Source organism: Mesoplodon mirus (genome assembly GCF_964341445.2).
Source record: "Mesoplodon mirus genome assembly, chromosome: 2".
NCBI classification, from domain to species: Eukaryota; Metazoa; Chordata; class Mammalia; order Artiodactyla; family Ziphiidae; genus Mesoplodon; species Mesoplodon mirus.
The window spans coordinates 116229743-116254867 of NC_138977.1; the positions used below are offsets into that span (position 1 = coordinate 116229743).

General features: G+C 41.3%; 1 protein-coding gene across 5 annotated transcripts in view; it reads left to right on the forward strand.

Moving 5' to 3' along the window:
• The first annotated feature begins 1005 nt into the window (after positions 1 to 1005).
• ERO1B (endoplasmic reticulum oxidoreductase 1 beta) overlaps positions 1006 to 25125 on the forward strand; it is a 64915-nt gene continuing 40795 nt past the window's right edge. For all 5 annotated transcript variants that reach the window (XM_082645556.1, XM_082645557.1, XM_082645554.1 and 2 more), the window contains exons 1-3: positions 1006 to 1324; positions 13021 to 13140; positions 21358 to 21441. In XM_082645556.1, coding sequence (XP_082501682.1) covers positions 1223 to 1324; positions 13021 to 13140; positions 21358 to 21441 — 306 coding nt within the window. In that variant the 5' untranslated portion in view covers positions 1006 to 1222. The remainder of the gene's footprint in view (positions 1325 to 13020; positions 13141 to 21357; positions 21442 to 25125) is intronic.

Here is a 25125-nt window from a genome sequence, read left to right on the forward strand (position 1 = left end):
CTTCCCCGACTGGGGCACGAACCCGTGGACGCTGCATCGGCAGGCGGACTCTCAACCACTGCGCCACCAGGGAAGCCCTGAACATTTCTTTTATACTAGGCACCATACTAAGCCCTTTATGTTTATATTCTTATGCAATCCTAGAACAATGTTTCAGGTGGGTATTAGTGTGTTTACTTTATAGACGGACAAACTGAGGCTCAGAGAGGTTAAGTAACTTGTCTAAAGCCACATAACAAACTAGGATGTTTTAGAGGTGGGAGTTGAACCCAGTTATCACTCCAAAATTTTCTGTGTGTTCATCCCCATTCCCAGATTTTATTATGAACTTGGGTTACGTCCCATCCTTTAACGTGTTCGTAATTATGTAGTTATGTATGTAATTATGTATATAATTATGTTTGTACGTGTCAGCATAGGAGTGGGAGCTGGACGAGGCAGAGGACGACATCCACGTCTGGGGCGTATAAAATGAAGGAGGAGCCGAAGCCATCTCCACAAGTCGCAGGTGGCTCATTCAGGCACCCGCGGTAGATGTGAGGCTACAGAAAAGTGGGTGGACAAAGAAAGCGCCCGACGCTGAAAGTCGAAGAGCCCTCGTTTCTCATTTGCGTAGATCCTGGGCGAATCCTGGAGCCTCGCGGCCGTGCGGTGTCAGGGGGCGAAGACACAGGGAGGGGCCCCTTCGTTCCGTTTCCAGGAGCAACTGCCAAGGAAGGGAAGGGGTTGCGGCCAGCGGCCGGCTGCGAAGGAGGGCGCTCCCTGCCACCCGTCCGCACCGCCTCTTGTTTTGGAGGCCCGCGTGGTCCCCCGTCATTGGCCGCCTTGGAGCCCGAGGCCCCGGGGAGGCGGAGCGGTCCCCGGAGCTGTAGTTCGCGGGTTCCCCTGCCGCCGGCCCCGCCTTCCGGCCTGAGGCGCCCTCCCGGCCGCGCGGGACCACAACTCCCAAAAGGACTCGCGGTTGGAGGGGGCGTGGCCGGGCGCAGGGGAGGCCGGGGGCGGGGCCGCCTGGGGGATGAAGTCGGGGGCACTCGACTCACAAGCCTAGCTTGCAGCAGCCGGGCGCCAGGCAGAGCGTCCTCTGCCTCCCAACGGGCGTGCAGACCTCTGACCCTGGAGTCTCTCGGCCACCGGGAGTCGTCCCCTTGGGTCGTCGCCCGGGCCGCCCGCCGTTCTCCGGCCCCGAGGGGCCCGGCCGGCCGCGGCGAGGGGAGAGGTCAGCATGAGCCGGGGGGTCGGGCGGGCCGGCGCAGGGCAGGGGGCAGCGGCCGCGTTGCAGCTGCTGGTCACCCTGAGCTTCCTCCCGAGCGTCGTCGAGGCCCAGGTGAGTCCGAGTGATGGCGGCGCGGGGACCCCCGGCCGAAAGCCGGCGGCTGCAGCGGCGGCGACCGGGCCGCGGCTGAGTCGCGGGAGGGCCGGAGCCGGAGCCCGGCGTGGTTTCTGGCGAGCGGAAAAGACGGGGGGGGGTGCGGGGAGGGGGGCTGAAACCGTGACCGTTGAGCCCAGGAAACGCCTGCGAGCCGCTCGCGGCGTACGGGGATGGCGACACTCCTGGGGTGATGGCAGGAGAAAGAGGAAGATGGTGACGGTCCCCGGAGGTGTTTTCGTTTCTGTCTTTCTGATGTTTAAGCGGCTGAGAGTGTGGCGGGAGATGGGACGGGAATGAAAACCTCCGCGGCTGTTTTGGGAAGAGAGCACGCCGAGAAATGGGGACGCTCTCCCCGCGGCGAGCTCAGGGGGTCGGCGGGCAGGTGGAGAGGAGGTGACAGACCCCGCGGCCCTGCAACAGCCGTGTGGATCGCGAGGGGGACGAGACTTAACTTCCTCGACTTTCGGACTAGAGAGACCCTCGCATCTTTCCTCGCTCAGGACCGCCGTATTTTTACCCAGCTTGTACTCTGTCTGCTAAGTGACGTCGCCAGGTGAGCCCAAGTACGAGACCGGGAGTCTGTGTCTGATCTTGTGGCTCCATCAGCAGTGAGGTGCTGGCTGGTAAATTAGGGTTTGGGGGTTGTCTTTGTGAGGCGTATTAAGGAAGGGTTCTCAGTATGCTGGAAATCAGAGCGTTAGCTTCGCAGAGCCTTTTGCCTTAAGAAAGGTGTTTGCTTCTTTTTCATACAGGAGAATTTGAGTAGACTGCTGCCAGGTGCTCTCTTGCCTGCACCTGCTCCAAAGTGGCAAAACTGCTAAAAGCAAAAAAACACAAAAAGGTGTCTCAGGTGGCCCGATAATGAGGGGAGACGTCGATTGAAGCAATTAATGGTGATTGTTAAGTAAAATTGAAGATAACTGAGGGTAACCGTGTAAACATGTTTTTCTCACTTTTTATTCAGACCCTGTCATAGCGTTATGGTGCTCTGAATCCCGAATGCCCGAATATTCAGCTTCTGTCCCTGTTTGAAATTTTTTTTTAAGATTTTTTTTTTGGATGTGGACCATTTTTTAAGTCTTTATTGAATTTCTCACAATGTTGCTTCTGTTTTATGTTTTGGTTTTTCGGCGAGGCGTGTGGGATCTTAGCTCCCCGACCAGAGATCAAACCCGCACCCCCTGCACTGGAAGGTGAGGTCTTAACCACTGGACCGCCAGGGAAGTCCCTGAATATTTTTTAAATGAATGATTTGATAAAAATAAAAGGGGCAGACTTTTGGTTTGGGTGGAGAGGGGGGATGTTAAAAATGCAGATTCTCTGGGTCCATTACCAGATATTCTGATTTAAGGGATCTGGATGTGAACCAGGAATCAGCATTTTAAACCAGCCTTGCAAGTAACTAATGCAGTTACCCTTGTAACTATCTTTTAACCCCACTTGGAAACACTGAAATAGTGGCAATCTGGGCATATCTACCAGACTTACGAAAAGTATATTTTCTGAATTGTCTTTGGCAAAATTATTTTCTAGTTATTAGTGGGCCGTTTCTTTTTGAGTAGAATTTACATTTAGCTATTTTTAAAAATTTTGATTTTTCTCATTTTCTCTTTATATAGCATATATTAATTGTATACTTTATCACCAATGTAGGAGCTTTGTTTTAGGTTCCTATCACTAATTATGTGTATTAATGCTTTATAATTCCATGTGAAATTTAAATTTTATTATATCCAAGTGAATATATGTAATTTAAATTTCATTATGTCCAAATGAATATATATAGTTCAATAGTTAAAGATTTGCGCATATTCAAGGTAGCATTGTACCAAACAGTCCTCAAAAATGAATATATATGGTTTTTGTTTCCAGTGGTACTTTCTAATATAGTGTTGAATCATATTTTAGATAGTACTTTAATCTGTAACATGTTTAAGTATACATTATCTCATTTTATTTGACATATCTGTGGGCCGATTGAGGAAACTGACGTTAAGAGAGCTTACGTGATAAATATCACACTTGTTAAGTAAGTGAACAAGATTAGACTGGAGCCCCAATAGGCTTCTTTCTGGTTTATACAGTGCATCTCAGCGTGCTTGCTTCTTCGCGGTATAGAAATAGAGCAGAGGGAGACCCAGGAAAATAAAAAGATGGAACCAAGCCAGTTCTTTCTCTTCTCTTTCATACACTAAATTGGAAGAAAAATGGTAAAGAATAAAGGGAAGATTAGATTTTTTTAAAAGTACTTCTATGCAGAAGAAGTTAGTTAAGGAGGTGAATATTTTGAATATTATCTCCTTACATTAAAAGCATAAAATTATTTTTAAGCACACGAAATGATAGGCATTTGTACACCACATGCCCCATGTTTTATAAATGAAATGCAAATGTGCTTTGTAGTATGACAAAACATAGAAACTAAAAACATAGTGCATACAAGTGATATAACAAGTTAATCTTCCTGTAAAGAAATAACTTCAGTCAGATATATTTTTTAATTTTTTTAAATGCATTTCTGAGGTGGCAGGAAATCAAGGAATACATAAAGCTGCCCCGCACCCCCGCAAGATGGAAAGCCAGAACCTTGAGACTCAAACAGTGCTGCTTCAGTCCCATTACCTTGAGGACTTCCCCCAAACTCTGTACACCTTGAGCCTTCTGCTTTAACAACTGCATGGAGTGGAGTGAACAAATAAAGCCTGTGTCTGCCCAAAGAGAGGGAAATAAAAGGAGGCCCCACCATAAAGCTTGGGGTCCACAGAGCTACATCTTCAATACAAGGGCAAATGAGAAATGAAACCCACCACAAGTAAGGGGAACGTGAAGAAACTTGCTAGGGGAAGGGGAAAAAAAACCTGCCTTGAGAATTGGTAACCATGAGCCAGCCCTTATACAGGGCAAATTCATGCCACCTGTACTGGGAAAAGCTTTAAGTGGGAAATTTAATTTGTAGCAGCCTCAGGTTGGTACGCTCCCAGTTTACTGGTAAAAGCAAATATCCATCCCCTCTGGAGGGATTTATTTTCAACCCAGGCCCTAAAGAATTCTTGAAGATAAAGTGTCAGGAAGAATAAGCTAATAGTCAAAAATCACAAACACACAAAGGCACCATGAATGAGATATTAGAAATATAGATTATAGAAATAGACCTGTAATGACCTTAGATTTTGAAAATATCAGACATAATTTAAAATCACTATGTTTAATGTGTTTAAAAGCCTTGAAAGTATGAAAAAGAACAAGAGATTTTAAAGAATTACCCCAAAAATTAAAACATAATGAAATAGAAGTTCTAGAAATGAAATTAAGAAATCAATGGATGGATTAAATAGCTGATTATACCTAGCAGAAAAAAGATTATTGAATCAGACAACCATTTTATATACTTTTCTTTCTACTTTACCCTCCAACACCTCCTTTTCCATCCTCACTTTTAGCTTCATACTTCACTAACAAAGTTGGAGTAATCAGAATAATCCACATCTGTCCACCTACTAGTCTCTGACACACATTTTTTTGACACACACATTTTGACTTCCTGTAGATTACCATGGATGAACTGTTTGTGCTCTTATCAAAGGTCAATCCCTCTACTTGTATTTTAGTCCCATTCCTTCTTTCCAATTCAAGGACATGGCTCGAGCAAATCTTCCCTTTCTCTCCTGGATCATTGCTTTTTCCTCCTCTAATGGACTGTTACTGTCATCATAAAACATGCTGTTAATTCTATTTTAAATTTCTCTCTTGAGCCACGCATCTCTTCTGACTCTGCTCAGTTTTTCTGTTTCCCTCTCTAGGAAAACTCCTCAAAAGAGTTATCTTTATCTTTCCTGTTCTGATCATTCAGCCCATTCCAGCCTGACTTTTGGCTCTACCACTTCTCCAAAACTGCTCTTGTCAAGGTCACTAATGTCTTCCTTGCTGCTAAAGCCAGTAGTTTAAAAAGCTAAGGTTTAAAAACTATTGGCAGATTTTTTTCACAGCTCACCACTCACTGTCCTTGAAATACGTTTCTTGGGTTTTTTTTTTTTTTTTTTTTGGTTTCCAGGATAGTATACTTTTCTGATTTCTTTCCTGTCTTTCTGCAGGCCAGTCTTTCTTAGAATCCTTTGCTTGTTCCTCCTCTGTCCCTAACCGCTAATGTTGAACCTCAGGGTTCAAATCTTGTACTCTTTCTTCTCTCCACCTTTGTCATCTCATTTAGTCTCTTGGTTTTAAATACCATCTATATAACTGACTCTCAGAATCTCCAGACTAGGATTCTCAGCTCTAGATCCATACATCCAGCTACCTTTTCAACCTCTCCACTTGGATAATTAATAGGTATCACAAACTTGATGTATAAGGGACCAAATTCCTGATTTTTTTCCCCCCTCAAATCTGTTCTTCCCACAGTCTACTCCCCCTTAAACCTATGCTGTAGCCAAGCTGACTTCCCTGCTGTTCCCCAAACATGGCAAATGTGTTCTTGCATTGAGACTCTTGGACTAGCAGTTTCCTCTGCCTAGCTAACACTCTTCTCCTGTATTCATGTGGTTCACTCGCTCACTTTCTTAGGTTTCTGCTAAAGTGTCACCTTATCTGCTATGTCCACTTACCTAAATTGTCACCTTCCCTGACCATACAGTATAAAAGAGAAACCCTTCATCCTTGCCTTGTGCTCCATGTTCCTTTTAGCCTTTGCTTAAAACTCTTCCAGTGGCTTCCTGCCTCACTCAGCGTTGTACAGTACAAAAACATACTTGCTCTTTGTCCCCTAATCCTGGCACGAAGCTCCTAAAAGCCTTGGCATTTCCTGAGAAATGGGGGTGCCCCTTTCAGTCATAGCTGAGTTTATGCTAATGAGGTGACTTAGGTGGGAACCCCTAGAGGCTTCAGGATGAGCCTGGTGCAGAAAGGCCAAGTGCTTAGAGGATTGGAACTTTCGGCCCTACCCACTGGCCTCCAGGTTCGGGCAAGGGGTGCTGTAGATTGAGCTCTGTAAAAACTCATAGAACAGTGAGATTCGATGAGCTCCCAGGTTGATGAATGCATAGACTTGCTGGGAGAGCAGTGCAGAGGCACAGAACTTCTGCACGCTGCCCCCTCCCCCCATGCCCCAATCAGTACCTTGCCCTGTGCATCTCTTCCGTTTGGCTGTTTCTGAGTTGTACCCTTTGCAGTAAACCAGTAAACGTAAGTAAAGTGTTTTCCTGAGTTCTATAGGCCATTCTAGCAAATTATCAAACCTGAGAAGGAAGTTGTGGGAACCCCTCTCTATAGCCGCCCTGTCAGTACAGGTGGCTTGGGGCTGGCGTCTTAAGTCGGGGCAGTCCTGTGTCTACACCCTTAATCTTTGGGGTCTTCTCTAATTCCATGTGGTATCAGAATTGAATTGGGCACCCAGTTAATGTTGGAGAGGTGGAGAATTGGTTGGTGTGAGAAAACACCAGACTCAGAAAAGCCAAAATCTTAATAAAGGTCCTCTAATTCTCCTTTTACCTACTATGTAGTCTTCCTTATTGTTTCTCTGAGCCGTTGGGCAAGCTTACTGCCTCAGGGCCTTTGCATTTAGTATTCCCGATGCCTGGAATGCTTCTTCCTCTCCCGCGCCCCCCTCACCACCCCCACCAAAAAAGCATGGTTTGCTCCTTCCCCTCTAAGTTTTGCTGAAATTTCAGTTGGACCTTCTGTAATTATCCCTGTTTAAAAATTTAGCAGCCCGGATTCTGTAACACCTGTCTCAATTCTCTAGTTTTCCTCCATATCACTTTATTACTATCTGACAGACTCTATACTTTGGTCATTCATTTTTTTTCTCTTCTATGAGAATTCTCTTTCTTCTAATATTACATTCCCAGTAATTAGAACAGTGCAGGGCTTATGTTAGGCTCTCAATAAATATGTTGGATAAATGAATAAATGAATGGAAGAGAAGTGCAAATAAGTTATTCAGAATGAAGCCCAGAAAGATAACAGGATGGTAAATGTTTAAGAGACCTGAAGAGACGTGAAGAATAGAGTAAGAAGGTCTGATATGATGACTGGAGTTCCAGAAGGTTAAAACAGAATAGGGAAAAAGCAGTATTTTTACTGCATGTCAATACGAAAAAGACAACCCAATAGAAAAATGAACAAAAGATATAAACAGACATTTTACACAAGAAGAAATAGAAATGTTTTATAAAACATTAGAACTTTGTACCTCATTAGTGCAAAAAAAAATCAGAGACCCTTTCATGCTTACTAGATTGGTAAAAATGAAAACAGATTAATAATAAAGTATTGGTGAGGATATGATTCAACAGTAACTCCCATCCGCTGTTGGTAGGGTTGTAAACTGGTACAACTGTTTTGGAAATAAGCCTGACATTCCCTAGTAAAACTGAACATGTACTTCTAGTAATTCTACTCCTAAGCATATAACGTGGAGGAAGTCTTACACACACATATATATCAGGAGATATGTACAAAAATGTTTGTATGACATTGTTCTTTAGCTGATTCTGGAAATAACCTAAATATGAATTGTATTAGTTTCCTATTGCTGCTGTAACAAATTTACAAACTTGGTGGCTTAAAATAACACAAAGTTATTATCTTATAGTTCTATGCCCAGAAGTCTGAAAATTGGTCTTAAAGGTGTGATAAAGGTGTGAACAAGGCTGCATTCTTTCTCCCTTTCTCTAGGGGATAACTGTTCCTTGCCTTTTCCAAGCTTCTAAAAGCTGCTGTGTTCCTTAGCTTGTGGCCTCTTCCTTCATCTTCAAAGCCAGCAGTGTAGAATCTTCCAGTCTTCCTCTGACACACCTGTCTCCCTGTTATAAAGAACTTTGTATTGGTTTCACCTGAATAATCCAGTGTAATCTCACCATCTTAAATTCCTTAACTTAATCACATCTGCTGAGTCCCTTTTAACATAGTCACAGGTTTCAGAAATTAGAGCATGGACATCTTTGGGGGGTCATCTCTCTGCTTACTGTATATAATAGATCAACAATAGAACAAATAAATTGTGATATTTTCATATAATGTAACATTTACGCAGTGAAAATAAATGAGCTACTATAAAATTCGTCATCTTGGATAAATGCCAAAGTAAAATGTTAGCAAAAGAAGCACAGGACAGAAGAATTCACACATTAGATTATGTTCATGTTAAAGTTCAAAAACAGGAAAGAATAACCTAAGTACATTGTTTAGGGATACATCATATGTGATGAAATTATAAAGAAAGGAAATAAACGAAAGCAAAATTTTTACCTCTAAGAGGAGGGAGATGGATATAATTAAAAAGGGACTTCAAAGATACTGGTGGTATTCCATTTCTATTTATTTATAAATTTTATTTAGATATGATTGACATATAATACTGTATCAATGTTAGATGTACAACATAATGACTTGGTATCTCTATATATTGTGAACTGATCACCAGAATAAGTCTAGTTAACATCCATCACCATACATTATTATAATTTTTTTTCTTGTGATAAAAACTTTTAAGATTTACTTTCTTAGGAAGTTTCAAATATATAATACAGTCTCACTAACTGTAGTCACCATGCTGTCCATTACATCCCGCTGACTTTATAGCTGGAAGCTCATACTTTTTAACCCCCTTCCCACATTTCACTGAACCTCCTATCCCAGCACCTCTGACATCACTAATCTGTTCTCTGTGTGCATACGCTTAGATTTCTGTTTGGTTTTTGTTGTTGTGTTTTGTTTAGACTCCACGTGTAAGTGAGACTGTATGGTATTTATCTTTCTCTCCCTTAGTTCAGTAAGCATTATGTCCTCAAGTTCCATCCATGTTGCAAATGGCCAGATTTTATTCATTTTCATGACTGGATATATTGTGTATAGATACCACATTTTCTTTATTCATCCATCAATGGATACTTGGGTCACTTCCATACTTGGTTATTGTAAATAATGCTGCAGTGAACGTGGAGCTACATATATCTTTTCAAGTTAGTATATTTGTTTTCTTCAGTTAAATACCAAGAAGTGAAATTGCTGGATCGTGTGGTAGTTCTATTTTTAATTTTTTTCTGGGCCCTCCCAGAAAATACGGTTCTCCACAGTGGCTGCACCAATTTACATTCCCACCAACAGTGCCCAAGGGTTATCTTTTCTCCACATCCTCACCAACACTTGTTACTTCTTGTCTTTTTGATAATAACCATGCTGGCAGGGGTGATGTGATACCTCATTGTGGTTTTGATTTTCATTTCCCTGATGATTGGTGATATTGAGCACCTTTTTGTGTACCTGTTGGCCATCCATATGTCTTCTTTGGAAAAAGGTCTATTCAGATTCTCTGCTCATATTTTAATCAGATTATTTTTTGCTGTTGAGTTGTGAGAGTTCTTTATATATTTTGGATATTAACCCCTTACTGCATATGATTTGCAAATATTTTCTTCCATTCCATAGGTTGTCTTTTCATTTTGTTAGTGGTTTTGCTTTGCTGTGCAGAAGCTTTTTAGTTTGATGTAGTCCCACTAGTTTGTTTTTACTTTTGTTGCCTTTGCTTTTGTTGACAAATCCAAAAAATCATCACTAAGACTGATGTCAAGGAGCTTAACACTGTGTTTTCTTCTAGGAGTTTTATGATATCAGGTCTTATGTTCAAGTCTTTGATCCACTTGCGTTAATTTTTGTGTATGCTGTAAGATAATGGTCCACTTTTCATTCTTGCGCATGTGGCTGTATGTCCGGTTTTCCCAACACTGTTTATTGAAGAGACTATCCTTTCCCCATTTTGTATTCTTGGCTCTGTTGTCATAAATTAATTGACCATATATTTATGGGTTTCTTTCTGGGCTTTTTATTCTGTTTTGTTGATCTGTGTGTTTTTGTTTTTCTAGGTTTGTAATATAGTTTGAAATTGGGGCATAGGATGCCTCCAACTTTGTTTTTTCTCAAGATTGCTTTGGCTGTTCTGGGTCTTTTATGATTCCACACAAATTTTTAGGACTGTTCTATTTCTGTGAAAAATGCTGTTGGAATTTTGATAGGGATTGTATTGAACCTTTATACTGCTTAGAGTACTATGGACATTTTAACAATATTCTTCTAATCCATGAGTATGGAATAGCCTTCCATTTATTGTGTCTTCTTTAATATTTTCCATCAATATATTATAGTTTCTGGGTCTTAAACCTCTTGGTTAAATTTTCTCCTAGGTGTTATTTTATTCTTTTTGTTGCAATGGTAAATGAATTGTTTCTTAATTTCTCTTTCTGATAGTTTGTTATTAGTGTATGGAAGCACTACACACGATTTTTGTGTATTGATTTTGTATCCTGGAACTTGTTTAGTAGTTCTAACAGTGTTTAGTGTAAAATTCTTTAGGATTTTCTGTGTATAATATCATATCATCTGCAAATAGTGAAAATTTTACTTCTTCTTCTCCACCTTGGGTGCCTTTTGTTTCTTCTTCCTGTCTAATTTCTATTTTTTAAAATTTGGTTATATACAGTGTTTGTCTTAGTAGTAGCCTTTAAGAGTTGGAAATAAGTTCACGGTAATTTTGTATGCCTTACTCAAGCTCCTACGCAATTAAAATTTTTAAAAATACTGTGGTTTACTAACTAAAAGTTAACAATTTAAGAAGAATTTGTAAGAATGAGCAGTCAGTGGATAAAGCATTTTTTAAAGCCTAGAAAGATTTTTGGTGTGTATTTTGTTTTCTCTTTTCCCCCCTTTTATTATTTAGGGGCCTAGAATTTGAAGTTTTGTAAGCAGTAAGCTCAGAGCAATGGAATGAAATTTGGTGGAGTCAGTGACAGGATCTTAGTAAGTGGGATAGCAAAGCATAGTAGAACTTCAGAGCCACAATTATTGATAATGATTCCTTTTCTTTATCTCAAGATAATATAGTTCTAACTCTTTATGTTGTAGGGAGTTTGGCGACACTTTTATACTCCTAGGGAAAGAGTGCAAGACAGAAACAACTGGGAAGTTTCCATTTTTTGATCATTCTTCGCATATATTCCTCTTGTGGATCACATGAATAACCTTTAACAGGCTGAGTCCCTTTTTTTTAATTTTAATTTTAATTGGGATAATTGTAGGTTCCATGCAGTTGTGAGAAATAATACATAAAAATGTCATTTACCCTTTATCTAGTTTTTTCCAATGGTAACATTTTGTAAACATATAGTATAATATTATAAATAGGACATAGACATTGATACAATCACGTGTATCTGTTTTACTTGTTTCATTTGTGTACCTATGGATTAGTTCTGTACTCTTTTATCACATGTATAGGTTTGTGTGTCCACCACCAGTCAAGATACTGAAAAATTTCATTACTGCAAGGATCCTTTCTGCTGCCCTTTTATAACCACACCTATCTCCTTCCTACCTTATTCCCCCCATCAAGCTCCCATCCCCTTCTCCAGTCCCTAAGCGCTGGCAACCAGTAAGCTGTTCTCCATTTCTAAACTTTTGTCATTTCAAAAATGTTGTATCGGGCTTCCCTGATGGCTCAGTGGTTAAGAATCTTCCTGCCAATGCAGGGGACATCGATTCAAGCCCTGGTCTGGGAAGATCCCACATACCACGGAGCAATTAAGCCCGTGTGCCACAACTACTGAGCCTGCACTTAGAGCCCGTGCGCCACAACTACTGAGCCTGCACTCTAGAGCCCACGAGCCACAACTCCTGAGCCCGCGTGCCTAGAGCCCATGCTCCACAACAAGAGAAGCCACCGCAATGAGAAGCCTGCTCACCGCAACGAAGAGTAGCCCCCGCTTACCGCAACTAGAGGAAGCCCGTGCGTGGCAACGAAGACACAACGCAGCCAAAAATAAAATAAATAAAATAAAATAAAGTTATTAAAAAATGTTATATGAATGAAATCATATAGTATGTAACCTTTTGGAATTGGCGCTTTTTCACTCAGCTTAATTCCATAAAGATTCATCCAAGTTGTGCATGTTAATGAGTCCCATTTTTCAATTTAGCTGAAGAATGTTTTGTGGAATTTTTAGACTCTGAACTCACTTTGTAAATATCAATTTCTCTTCTTTGATTAATGTATACTTTGAGTAGTGGATAAAAGCATAGATTTTAAAGTGCAATATACTTGTGACTTAAGTCTCATGTCTACTTTGGAAAAATTATTTTAACCTTGCTAAGCCTTAATTTCCTTTCATGTAAAATGAGGATAATAATACCATTTCTTAGGGTATTTAAAGAATAAATGAGTTAACATATGTAGTGGTCTTAGCATCATGCCTGTCACATAAGTGTTCCATAAATGGCAGTCTAAAAGAAAGACAGAGTTACTACAGCAATATTATTACAGCCTGTGATTTCTAGGTTAATCTTGGAAGAAGTTGCCTTAGCATTCCAATGACTATTTGGATTTTATAAATGTTTAGTCAAGGGAGAAAGCATTCAATAGCTTTCTTTTTGACCGCTGAACAAGAATGTTTAGTTCTTCAGAGTGGGTATATCTAATCCTTCTATTGCTTTTTATTTAATTGACCATTGTAAAAAAGTGACTGCTTTAAATGTTGTATATCTTAATCAGCAAATACTAGCTAAGTTGAATGCATAATTTATCTTTTTATGTAATAGTACACATTTGTTAAGATTGAAACATCAGTAGTTTACATCTTTTCAATTATATACCTGTTTCCCCCTAGGTCACCGGTGTCCTGGATGACTGCTTGTGTGATGTTGATAGCATCGATAACTTCAACACCTTCAAAATCTTCCCCAAAATAAAAAAGCTGCAAGAACGAGACTATTTCCGTTATTACAAGGTATGGTTATAATTTCAGATTCCGTTGGTACTAAAGATTTTTACATAGCTCTCTACAGGTGCGACTCTTGCAACTCTTTTGGAAACCCATTTCTATTCTTCTCAGCACCCTGTGTGTATCCTTTATCACTGGAATGTATTAAGTATTGCAGTGAAAACCTATTAGTCTTTTTGAACCCTAAGAATCTGAACTCCCTTCCTATGTTTGGGGAATTTCTCATTGTTCAATTTGGGTTTTGAGGCAGAGACTCCTTCCTCTATAGAAGGTGAAAATGCCCAGGACTTATTTTATCAGCCTCCCTTGTAACCTAGGTTCTGTCATCTAGACACACCTACCCAGGCTCTGAGTCGTGCTGATGGCATTGTCGTGTGCTGTCGTTGTTAGCGGTACACGGCTCCACAGCAGCATTTGTTGGGTAGCTCACTGTGACAGGTGGCAGAGCAGCCTGAGGATCGAAGCAGAACACTGTCCATAGTAAGACTGCAGCATTGGTTCTTCAGTCTAACGGTAGTCCACTCTGGACCGTTTCAAAATAACCAATGGTAGTTTAAAGGCAGTAGCAATAACACAAATTCAGAAGAACAATGGTTTAAAAGCTGCTGTTGTGTTCTTGCTCCCAGTATTTGGTTGGGGTTATAATTTCTTTGATTTTCATTTTTAGTTTATTTTAAAAAGTAAGCATGATTTCCTTTTTTATCCTGTTACTGTATAGGTTATCTTAGTCCTTTAAATATTTTTTATACATTTATTTATGTATTTATTTTTGGCCGCGTTGGGTCTTCGTTGCTGTGTGCAGGCTTTCTCTAGTTGCTGCGAGCAGGGGCTACTCTTCGTTGCGGTGCACAGGCTTCTTACTGCGGTGGCTTCTCTCTGCGGAGCACGGGCTCTAGGTGCACGGGCTTCACTAGTTGTGGCACTTGGGCTCAGTAGTTGTGGCTTGCGGGCTCAGTAGTTGTGGCTCACGGGCTCTAGAGTGCAGGCTCAGTAGTTGTGGCACATGGGCTTAGTTGCCCCTCGGCGTGTGGGATCTTCCCAGGTCAGGGATCAAATCCGTGTCCCCTGCATTGGCAGGTGGATTCTTAACCACTGCGCCACCAGGGAAGTCTCCAGTCCTTTAAATATTTTTGAAGGTTAAAAAATAAAACTTCCCAAATAATGTAAGTTGTGCAGAAAGATAAGAAAGTCAAGACCTAAAGATTTGGGAACCCATCCTCTTTTCCCATCAGCCCCAAGAATATACAAAAAACTGAATGTTTCTCCTCTATACAAAATCCTTTAGGAATACAGTTTCCATAAACTTATTTCAAAAAGAAATCTATACCTAAGCAAATTATTGTCTAACATTCTAGACATTTTACATACTAACAACACAGGTTCCAGTAGCTTCTTCAAATTCCCACTCCTGTGTCTATAAGTCTGTGCATTTGTAACTGCTTTCTCTTGCTTCCTTTCTACTGCTAGGCTTGACCATATGAAACTGTTGCTTTTAGAGGTCAGAATGGTTGAATGTTGCCAGTTTCATATGGTTCAGTCTGCTACAGTGAAGGAAGTGTTCCTTCTATCAAAGACCATCCCTTCACAGAACGTCCAGATCACATGTCCACTCAATATGTTATGGCCCTCACTCTTTCACTCCTGCCTTTTGGGATTATATCTTCTGTTTCTGTATCCCCATATGTCTGGTCAATAGTAGGCACTCAAATATTTGAATAAATGAATGAATATCTCATTGAATCTTTATACTGAAATCCTGTTAGGTCAACATTATCCACATTTTCCAGAGAGTAAACAATGGTTTAGGTATCCTAAGGTAGGGTACTTTTGTTGGCTTACAAACAAAACAGAAGTTTTATTAAGAAAAGGTGTGGAGCAGCTCACAAAATTGAAAGATAAGCTGAAGAAGCATATTTCAGAAAAGACAGAAATTATAGCAGGAACTAATGGCCATTCTCTTCATGATACTGCCAAAATTTTGGATCATATTAACCATTTTCCCATATTTTAATATTACACAAGAGTCAGATTTCTGGGAGAGAGGGTCTAAATTGGTCTAGGCAGGGTCATATAACCCCACCACTTGACCAAAGGACAGTTTGGTTAATAGTCCTATTTGCATTTGCATATTGTTTCTCCAAGGGAAATTAGGGGACGTTATAGAAGGAGGAAAAATGAAGGTTGAGTAGGCAAAAATAACAATGTGGTCATTGGCTATAGCCAACAATTCATCGTCATACATGCAATTTAAAAAATGTTCCAACCAACATAATGAAATTACTGTGTATGTAACTGGAATATATTCATACCTTTTCCCAAAGGAGGGTAATGCAATGATCTAATTAATCCAGTTAGCTTCAAGTCTAGGATATGTGGGTGCTATCTGCTCTTCTTGTAGTTCTGTCAACCTATGATTTAAAAAAAAAAAAAAGGAAATTTGACGTAGCGTACATCAGTGGTGGAAGAGGAAAGCTAAGAGAAGGGGTTAATTTTATTTATTTATTATTTATTATTTTTATTTTTTGCGGTACGTGGGCCTCTCACTGTTGTGGCCTCTCCCGTTGCGGAGCATAGGCTCCGGACGCACAGGCCCAGCGGCCATGGCTCACGGGCCCAGCCGCTCCGCAGCATGTGGGATCTTCCCGGACCGGGGCACGAACCCGTGTCCCCTGCATCGGTAGGCGGACTCTCAACCACTGTGCCACCAGAGAAGCCCGAGGTTAATTTTAAACACACATACATGCTTGTGATTCAGCAAGCAAGGAAATACAGGTAGAAGTAACAGTCTACCTCTATCAACTGGTCACTTGGCTGCTGTAGCTTGTATTTATATTTTCTCTCTTCTACTACCTGTTACATTCCTTTACTTGCCAAGTATTTATCGAATAATTACTCTGTAGCAGAGTGTATTCTAGGTGCTGTGGATACAGTAGTGAATAAAACAAAGCCTCTCACCTTATGAAACTTTTTATATGATTAGGGAGACAGACGATAAACAAGTAAACAATAAAATAGCATTTACTTTATAATCATAGGAAATTACACGGAGAAAAATAAAAGTTGGAGATAGAGGATAATGGGAATGGGGAAGGTAGGTAGCCCTATTTTAAAGAAGGTGGTCAGGAAAGGAAGACATTCCTGCTGTGCCATTTGAGCAAAGACCTACGTAATGTGAAGGAGTCACCCATGACAAGATCTGGAGAAAGAACATTCCAGGGAAGGGGAGTTGAACTACAGGTATAAAGGCGCAGAGTGTTTGAAGACCAGTATATCTGGAGGAAAGTGAATGAGGGAGAGTTGGAGAGGTAGGTAGGGGCCAGATTAAAAAAAAAAAAAAAAAAAAAAGGGAATTCCCTGGTGGTCCAGGGACTCCGTGCTCTCCCTGCCAAGGGCTGGGTTCGATCCCTGGTCAGGGAACTAAGATCCTGCAAGCCACTTGGGGTGGCCAAAAACAAACAAACAAACAAGAAAAACCCTATGCTTTCATCTAAGCATTTAAATCAAAATTTGAGAATTAAACAATGACTTAATAAGGCCCTGTAGTTTTTGGGTTTTTTTTTTAACCACAGTAAGGCTTTTGGATCCAAAGGGTGATAAGAAGCTATTGAAGGAATTTGTACGAAAGAGACTGTATGGGTGTGAGGCAGGAAACAGAGAAAGCACTTCTGAGGCTATTGCAGTAGTCCAGCTGAAAGATGATATGGATTTGGAATAGGCTAGTAGAGTTGGAAAAGGTGAAAAATGATCAAATTAGTGCCATATATGAAAGGTAACACAGCAGGCTCTTCTGATGGATTGAATGTAAGGTGTGAGGGAGGGTAAAAGTGATCTCAAAGATGATGCCTACGTTTTGAGCATGTTACCAGAAGTAAAATATATATATCATGGCCAAGTGGATTTCATTTCAAGAATGTGAAGATGAGGCTTTTAGGTCTTCAACAAGATTCAGGACACATTCCTGATTTTTTAAAACGTTGACAAAGTAAGAATGACGGATACTTCCTTAACATGATCATTTCAACCCTAACATCAGCACTGCCAGGACCTTACTTCTGGGGAAACACTAGAGCAATTCTCCCTTAGGTCAGGAACCATGGCTGGGGGGTACCTCCTATCTCCTTTACTGTTGGACCAAAGTGGCCAGTATAGTCAACAAGAAAAAACAACTAGAGGCATAAAAATCTTTAAAGATTAAATAAAGCTATCTCCATTTATAAATGACAAAGTAGACCTAGAAAACTCTAAATTCTTAAATGAACACAAATAATTAAAAATGCATTAAGATAGTAGGTTATAGGGCCTCCCTGGTGGCGCAGTGGTTGAGAGTCCGCCTGCCGATGCAGGGGATACGGGTTCGTGCCCCGGTCTGGGAGGATCCCATATGCCGCGGAGCGGCTGGGCCCGTGAGCCACGGCCGCTGGGCCTGCGCATCCGGAGCCTGTGCTCCGCAACGGGAGAGGCCACAACAGTGAGAGGCCCGCATACCGCAAAAAGAATAGAAAAAAAAAAAAAAAAAAAAAAAAAAAAAGATAGTAGGTTATAAATTTAATACTGAAAAATCAATATCTGCATAAATACAAAAAATAACAAGTTAGAAGATATAATGCAGGGCTTCCCTGGTGGCGCAGTGGTTGAGAGTCTGCCTGCCGATGCAGGGGACACAGGTTCGTGCCCTGGTCCGGGAAGATCCCACGTGCCGCGGAGCGGCTGGGCCCATGAGCCATGGCTGCTGGGCCTGCGCGTCCGGAGCCTGTGCTCCGCAATGGGAGAGGCCACGACAGTGAGAGGCCCGCGTACCGCAAAAAAAAAAAAAAAAAAAAAAAAAAAGATATAATGGAGAAGAAATTCCCATTTCCATTAGCAAAAAAAAGATAAAATATATAGGAATAAATGTATCAAGAAATGTGCAAAATCTAAAGGAAGAACGCCTCTAAACACTCCTGAAAGACATAAAACTAGTCTCGATCAAATGGACAGATGTCTTTCATAGCATAAAGATGTTAATTCTCCCCCAAGTTAATATATAAATTTAATGTGAACCCAATAAAAATACATGTAGTTTTCTTCTGGAGCCGGACAAGTTGTCACAGGTTAAGTTCCCTGGGAAGCTGACTCTGAGACAGTGATTAGTGTCCAAGAGGTTAATTAGGGACAACTCTTGGAACCAACAACATAGGGAAGGAAAAGGAAGGGAGGACATCAGGACTGGGCAAAGGGAGAAGTAAAGCTGTGATGCAGCCTCAGAGAAACCTCAGGTGACCCTTTGGGAGGGGTAGTTCTTAAGATGGGTTAACCCCCCAGAGCTGTCCTTACTTCAGGGGGATGTTTAGGCCTTTATATCCTTACACCAGTCATTGAATAAAGGGCATTGTAGGAAGGGGTGGTGCCACCTTGGACAAAGTGGCTCTCTTTGGCTGCAGTGTTTCCAGGGCTGGGGTAAGAGCCTTTCCTTCCTGAAGGGTGACCTGAGTAGTGTGTTGCAGCGTCTATCACAACCCACTCCTTATCACTGTGTATTAGTTATCTATTGCTACGTAACAAATTAGCCTAAAATTTAGCAACCTAAGCAAACCGAGAAGGTGGCATGTGAGGAAGACCTAAAGGGAATGAGAAAGCAAGCCATGTGGATATCTGGAGAAAGAACATTCTAGGCAGAGGGAACAGCAAGAGCAAAGGCCCCGAGACAATGGTGTGCCTCATGTATTTGAGGAACAACAGAAGGGGCAGGAAACTAGGGAACGAGCCCACGGAAGGCGTTCTCAGCCATTGAATTGGATTTTGAACTGAGCTGATTTTCAGAGGTATCGTATGTGGGGTGAGAAAGAGAAGCGTCAAGGATGATGCCATGATTTTGGCCTGAAGAACTAGAATAATGGAGTTGCTGTTTACTGAGATGGCAAGAATTACTAGAGGGTAGAGCACAGTTTGGGAGGTGATAATAAGTTTGAGGTGCCTGTGTGTGTCCTGTGGAGATGCCAGGGAGGAGGTGGATTTACAAGCCAGGGGCTCAGGGGAACCTGCAATTCGCAAGCGTGCCAGGCGATCTTAAGCTTCTTTGCCTTTAGACATCCGGATCCCTATGTCTAGAAATCTCTTCCTCTAGGAAACTTCTAGTCACACCCATTTTACGTGTTACCAAGGAGCCTTCCTGAGGCCCCGCAGGTACGGTTGACCACTCTCTGCTCATGTTGCCAGTCTCTACCTATGTTTGCCTCTTGCTTGTAATCTGGTTATTATTTACTTCACCTAGCATGGATTTACTGAGGTGTCTATTATGTGTGCTAGGCCCTGGGATAAAATAATGAATCAGGCAAAATCCCCATCCTTACAGTCAGGGGTGCAGACAATAAATAATATTCAAGTGGTGAGAAGTGCTGTAAAAGCATGTAGAACAGCGTGTGCGGTGCGTATCGAGCACTCCTTGAGGGAGTCTGGTCAGAAAGGTCTCTGTGCTGAGGTGATATTTGAGCGAGCCCTGGAGGAGGGGAGGGGCTTGAGCCATAGAAGACCTGGAGGAGCCACCAGCACGCACAGAGAACAGCCCCGGTAACGGCCCTGAGGCAGGAAGGCGCTGACGTGTCTCCAGCAAGGCCGTTGTGCCTGAAGGACGTCGGGAGGAGGTAGGTCGGACGGGTAGGCAGGAGACCAGGCGATGGAGTGCCTGTGGAGTTACTCTGAAGGTGAGAGGAAGCCACGGGATGGTTTTGATCAGGGATTGGTATGCTCTGAGTTGGTTCGGAGAGATGATTATGGCTACTGTGTAGAGAATAGATGATGGTAGGAGTAGGGAGACTCGCAGTAGTCGGGCAGGGGCAGGTGGTGACAGAAGAGTTGGTGAGAAGCGAGTAATGAATTATCTGCAGCGGATAAAAAAGGGAGGAAACAAGAATAAAACTTTGATTTTTGGCTTGGGCAACGCATGTAGATGTCCTGTTGAATTACCGTCTTCCTGTTAGGTTTAGAATATGAAAGTCCAGAGTTTGTAGCGTGGTACAATGTCCTGCATGATCTTGTCTATCTCTACCCTCATTCCCTGTCACCCTCCACCTTCCCCACTAAAAGTCAGCTAAACTAAGTCAGCGCCTTGTCACCTTTCCACACACACGCTTCCGCCAGCTTAAAACACTACCTCCTCAGAGACCTGCATCCACCAGCCCCGTTATTTTCCATCACAGAACTCTGGATTTTGCTTTGTAGCACTTGCAACAATTTGTAATTAAATCAACATGCAAATATATAATTCCTGTTCCCTCCAGGAAACTGTAAGTTGCAGGGGAAAAGCGCTTTTTCTGCCTCTTCTTCCCCTAGAGCCTGCACAGTGCCTGATGCATAGTGGGTGCTCAGGGCACATCTGTTAAGTGAGTGGGTGCCTGGGAGAACTCAGTCAGTGACGTGATGGTAAGGGGCTAGGAGACATTAGAGTGTCCCGAAATGCTTTTCAGGCTCTGCAGATGAGCAGTGTGCTTGGACTTTATTCCTTTTTGAAGTGTCAGAGGACTAATAGCAGTCATTTGTTTTTAAAAATAAGTATTCCATATATATGTGTCAGCATACAGTATTTGTCTTTCTCTTTCTGACTTACTTCACTCTGTATGACAGACTCTAGGTCCATCCACCTCATTACAAATAGCTCAATTTCATTTTTTTTATGGCTGAGTAATATTCCATTGTATATATGTGCCACATCTTCTTTATATGGAATTTAAGAAAAAAAAATGTCATGAAGAACATAGGGGTAAGACAGGAATAAAGACACAGACCTACTAGAGAATGGACTTGAGGATATGGGGAGGGGGAAGGGTAAGCTGTGACAAAGTGAAAGAGCGTCATGGACATATATACACTACCAAACGTAAGGTAGATAGCTAGTGGGAAGCAGCCGCATAGCACAGGGAGATCAGCTCGGTGCTTTGTGACCGCCTGGAGGGGTGGGATAGGGAGGGTAAGAGGGAGACGCAAAAGGGAGGGGATATGGGAACATATGTATATGTATAACTGATTAAATTTGTTATAAAGCAAAATAAATAAATAAATAAATAAAAATAAGTATTATACCTGGGATGTCTGAAAAACTTCAGTCCTTTTAACTTCTGAGCTATATAGATGCCTTAGGATAGGATGCTTTTCCTTCACCACTGGGTCCCTGGAGCCCAGCACAGTGATACTTAGCACTGCAGGACTGTGACACACGCTGACTAATGCTCATTCATTCTTTCTCTCAAGGTCAACCTGAAGCGACCGTGTCCTTTCTGGGCAGAAGATGGCCATTGTTCAATAAAAGACTGTCATGTAGAGCCTTGTCCAGAGGTAAAATCAATTTTTTAAAAATTGAGAAAAGAAATGCTTTCTCTTAGACTTTTAGATAAGCACGAACTGTGCATTTTAGGCTAATGTCAAAGCATTTGGACTTGTCATCGAATTCATATGGTCTCAGCTCTCTTCTTTTTAACCAGATTACAGAAGATTTATTCTGTACTTGCCACCAAAATGGGTTTGTAGACAGTCTTGTATCCAGTGGTGTTGGTGACTGGATGTGGAAATATAGTCTGATTCTAAAATGGAGGCCTGTTCTAGGACTGGATCTGCAGTTGGCTCTTATTTCATGCTTTATTGAATCTGCATCTTGTTTCATGGGCAAAGAAAGTGCTACTGGACCTTAAGTTTCAAATTTAGAGTGGGAATTAGAGTGCAAAAACTTGGGAAATTCAAGGCTTGGAGTTAGATCTTCCCTTGGTCTTGTTGCATTGGGTGGGGGGAAAAGGGCTGTACTTGTTAGTAAGGGAAAGCTACATTTTAGACTTCGTTTTCTGACATCTAGCATAATTAATTATATTCCTCTTCAACAGTAATTAGTTATTTCCATTTTACTTTTTGCTTTTCTTACCTAACCAGTAAGTCTAGTTTTTTGCCTTTAAAAACAGGAAAAAAACATCTGAACCAATATCATTTCTAAACGGAAAATTTTTAAAAAACTATTTACGTTTTCCTTTAAGAATAAAATGTTTTAACTTTTTAGTTTGAAATAATTTCAGACGTACAGAAAAGTTGCAAGAATAGTACAAACGATTTCTATATACTTTTTATCCAGATTCCCCAAATGTTAATGTTTATCAAGTTGGTTTTATTATTCCCTCTATATGTATATATTAATATTATTATTTTTTGAACCATTTAGGTGTGTAACCAACATGATGATCTTTTACCCCTAAATACTCCATTGTGTGTTTCTTTAAAAACAAGATTATTAACCACAGCATAATTAGCAAAATCAGGAAATTAACATTTCTGCAATACCAAAGCCTACTCTATAGACCTTAAGCACACATTGCCAGTTGACTTAATAAGGTGTTTTCAGAGCAGCAGCAACAAACTTTCTGATCCAGAATCGTGCCTTGCATTTGGATGTCACATCTCTTTAGCCTTCTTTAAATCTGGAAGAGTCCCTCAGTATTTCTTTGTCTTTCGTTGTCTTGACTTTAATGAACTCCCTCCCGCCCTTCCTTCCTTTTCTCCTCCCTCCCTTCCTTAAAATACACCAGTTATTTTGTAGAATCCCCCTTATTTGGGGTTTTCCTGGTCTTTCCTAATTATTAGATTAAGGTCATGCACTTTGGGCAGGTACACCATAGAAGTGGTGTGTCCTTCTCAATGCCATATCAGGAGGCACATGATGTCATCTTGATCATGTGGTTATGGTGGTGTTTGCCATATTTCTTCATGATAAAGTGGGAAAATGTTTTGAGACCATGAAAATCTCTCATTTTTTATCTTTTTTTTTTTTTTTTTTTTGCAGTACGCGGGCCTCTCACTGCTGTGGCCTCTCCCGTTGCGGAGCACAGGCTCCGGACGCTCAGGCTCAGCGGCCATGGCTCACGGGCCCAGCCGCTCCGCGGCATGTGGGATCTTCCCGGACCAGGGCACGAACCCGTGTCCCCTGCATTGGCAGGCGGGCTCTCAACCACTGCACCACCAGGGAAGCCCTATCATATTTTTGACATCATAAGTTTTAGCATCCATTGATGATTCTTGCCTGAATTAATTATTTATATGATAGTTGTCAAATAGTGATTTTCTGATTCCATTTCTTCTACATTTATTAGTTGGCATTTTACTGCAAATGAGAGCTTTTTCTTTCTTTATTATATGTTTATGTCAATATATATCGTTACCATCATTATGTTTTTTTATAACAGCTTTATTGAGACATAATTCACATACCGTAAAATTCACTCATTCTAACATGCACAATTCATTGAGTTTTAGTGTATTACAGAATTGTGCAACCATCATCACTATCTAGTTGTAATGCGTTTTCATCACCCCAAAAAGAAACCCCTGCCCATTAGTGGTCACCCTGTTTCCTACTCCCTCCTCCTGCTGGAAACCACTAATCCACTCTCTGTCTCTATGAATTTGCCTATTATGGACACTTCATGTGAATAAAATCATGCAATATATGGTCATTTGTGACTGGCTTCTTTTGCTTCGCATAATGTCTTAAAGGTCCATCCATGTTGTAGCATGTATCAGTACTTCATTCTATTGCTGAATAATATTCCATTGTATGGATATACCTCATCTTTTTTATTCATCAGTTGATGGACATTTGGGTTGTTTCTACTTCTTGGCTACTATGAATAATGAATAAATATCCAGGCACAAATATTTGTGTGGACATATGTTTTCAATTCTCAAGTATACTTTGGAGTGAAATTGCTAGATCATATAGTAACTTTAACTCTTGAGGAACTGCCAAACTCTTACCATTGTGCTGTACAATTTTACATTGCCTCTAGCAATGTATGTATGATGGTTCCAGTTTCTCTATGTACTTGTCAACACTTACACTGTCTTGTCTTTTATTTTAGCCATGCTTACAAATGGCATCTCATTTTGGTTTTGATTTGCATTTCCCTGATATCAAGCATCTTTTCAGGTGCTTATTGGCCATTTGTATATATTTGTCAGAAAAATGTCTATTCAAATCCTTTGCCCATTTTTAAATTGAGTTGCCTTTTTATCGCTCAGTTGTGAGAGTTACTTGGTTTTGCACAATATGTGTTTCTAAGTTGTTGTTTTGTTTTGTTTTTTTTGGGGGGGTACGCGGGCCTCTCACTGTTGTAGCGTCTCCCGTTGCAGAGCACAGGCTCCGGACGCGCAGGCTCAGTGGCCATGGCTCAGGGGCCAAGCTGCTCTGCGGCATGTGGGATCTTCCCGGACCGGGGCACGAAACCGTGTCCCCTGCATCAGCGGGCAGACTCTCAACCACTGCGCCACCAGGGAAGCCCTCTAAGTTGTTTTTATGTTAAAATAATCAGTTATTTATCTTCTACAGTGGATTATCCTCTGTAGCCTTAAATTTCTAATAAGAATAAATGAAGGTGTTTATTTGCATGTAAATCCCCAACATAAGAAATCTAACATAAGTATTTAAAAATTTCTGTCTATTCCCTTCCCAGTGTCATTCTCTTTCCTTTCTTTCCAGAGGTAAAAACTATCCCTTTATGTTGGTTCTTTCAACTAATGTGAGGATATTTGTATTTCTCTCTCTGGGGAAAATTCAGTAGTCGTTTCATATTGAACCCAAACTTGTCATGATACAGAGTTAAAATTTGCATTCTATAACTTGAAGTCTAATTTAATCGTGAGGCTCACTTAATTTTGTAATTTGCAGATTGCTTCATATTGTTAGTGGCAACAAGTAGGTTTATTTTATGTTTGATTTTAGTTATTAACTTTACGTTTATCATTACTTTTTATTTATTATTATTTTTTTTTTCGGTATGCGGGCCTCTCACTGTTGTGGCCTCTCCCGTTGCGGAGCACAGGCTCCGTACGCGCAGGCTCAGCGGGCATGGCTCATGGGCCCAGCCGCTCCGCGGCATGTGGGATCTTCCCGGAACAGGGCATGAACCTGTGTCCCCTGCATCGGCAGGCGGGCTCTCAACCACTGTGCCACCAGGGAAGCCCTCATTACTTTTTAAAAAATAT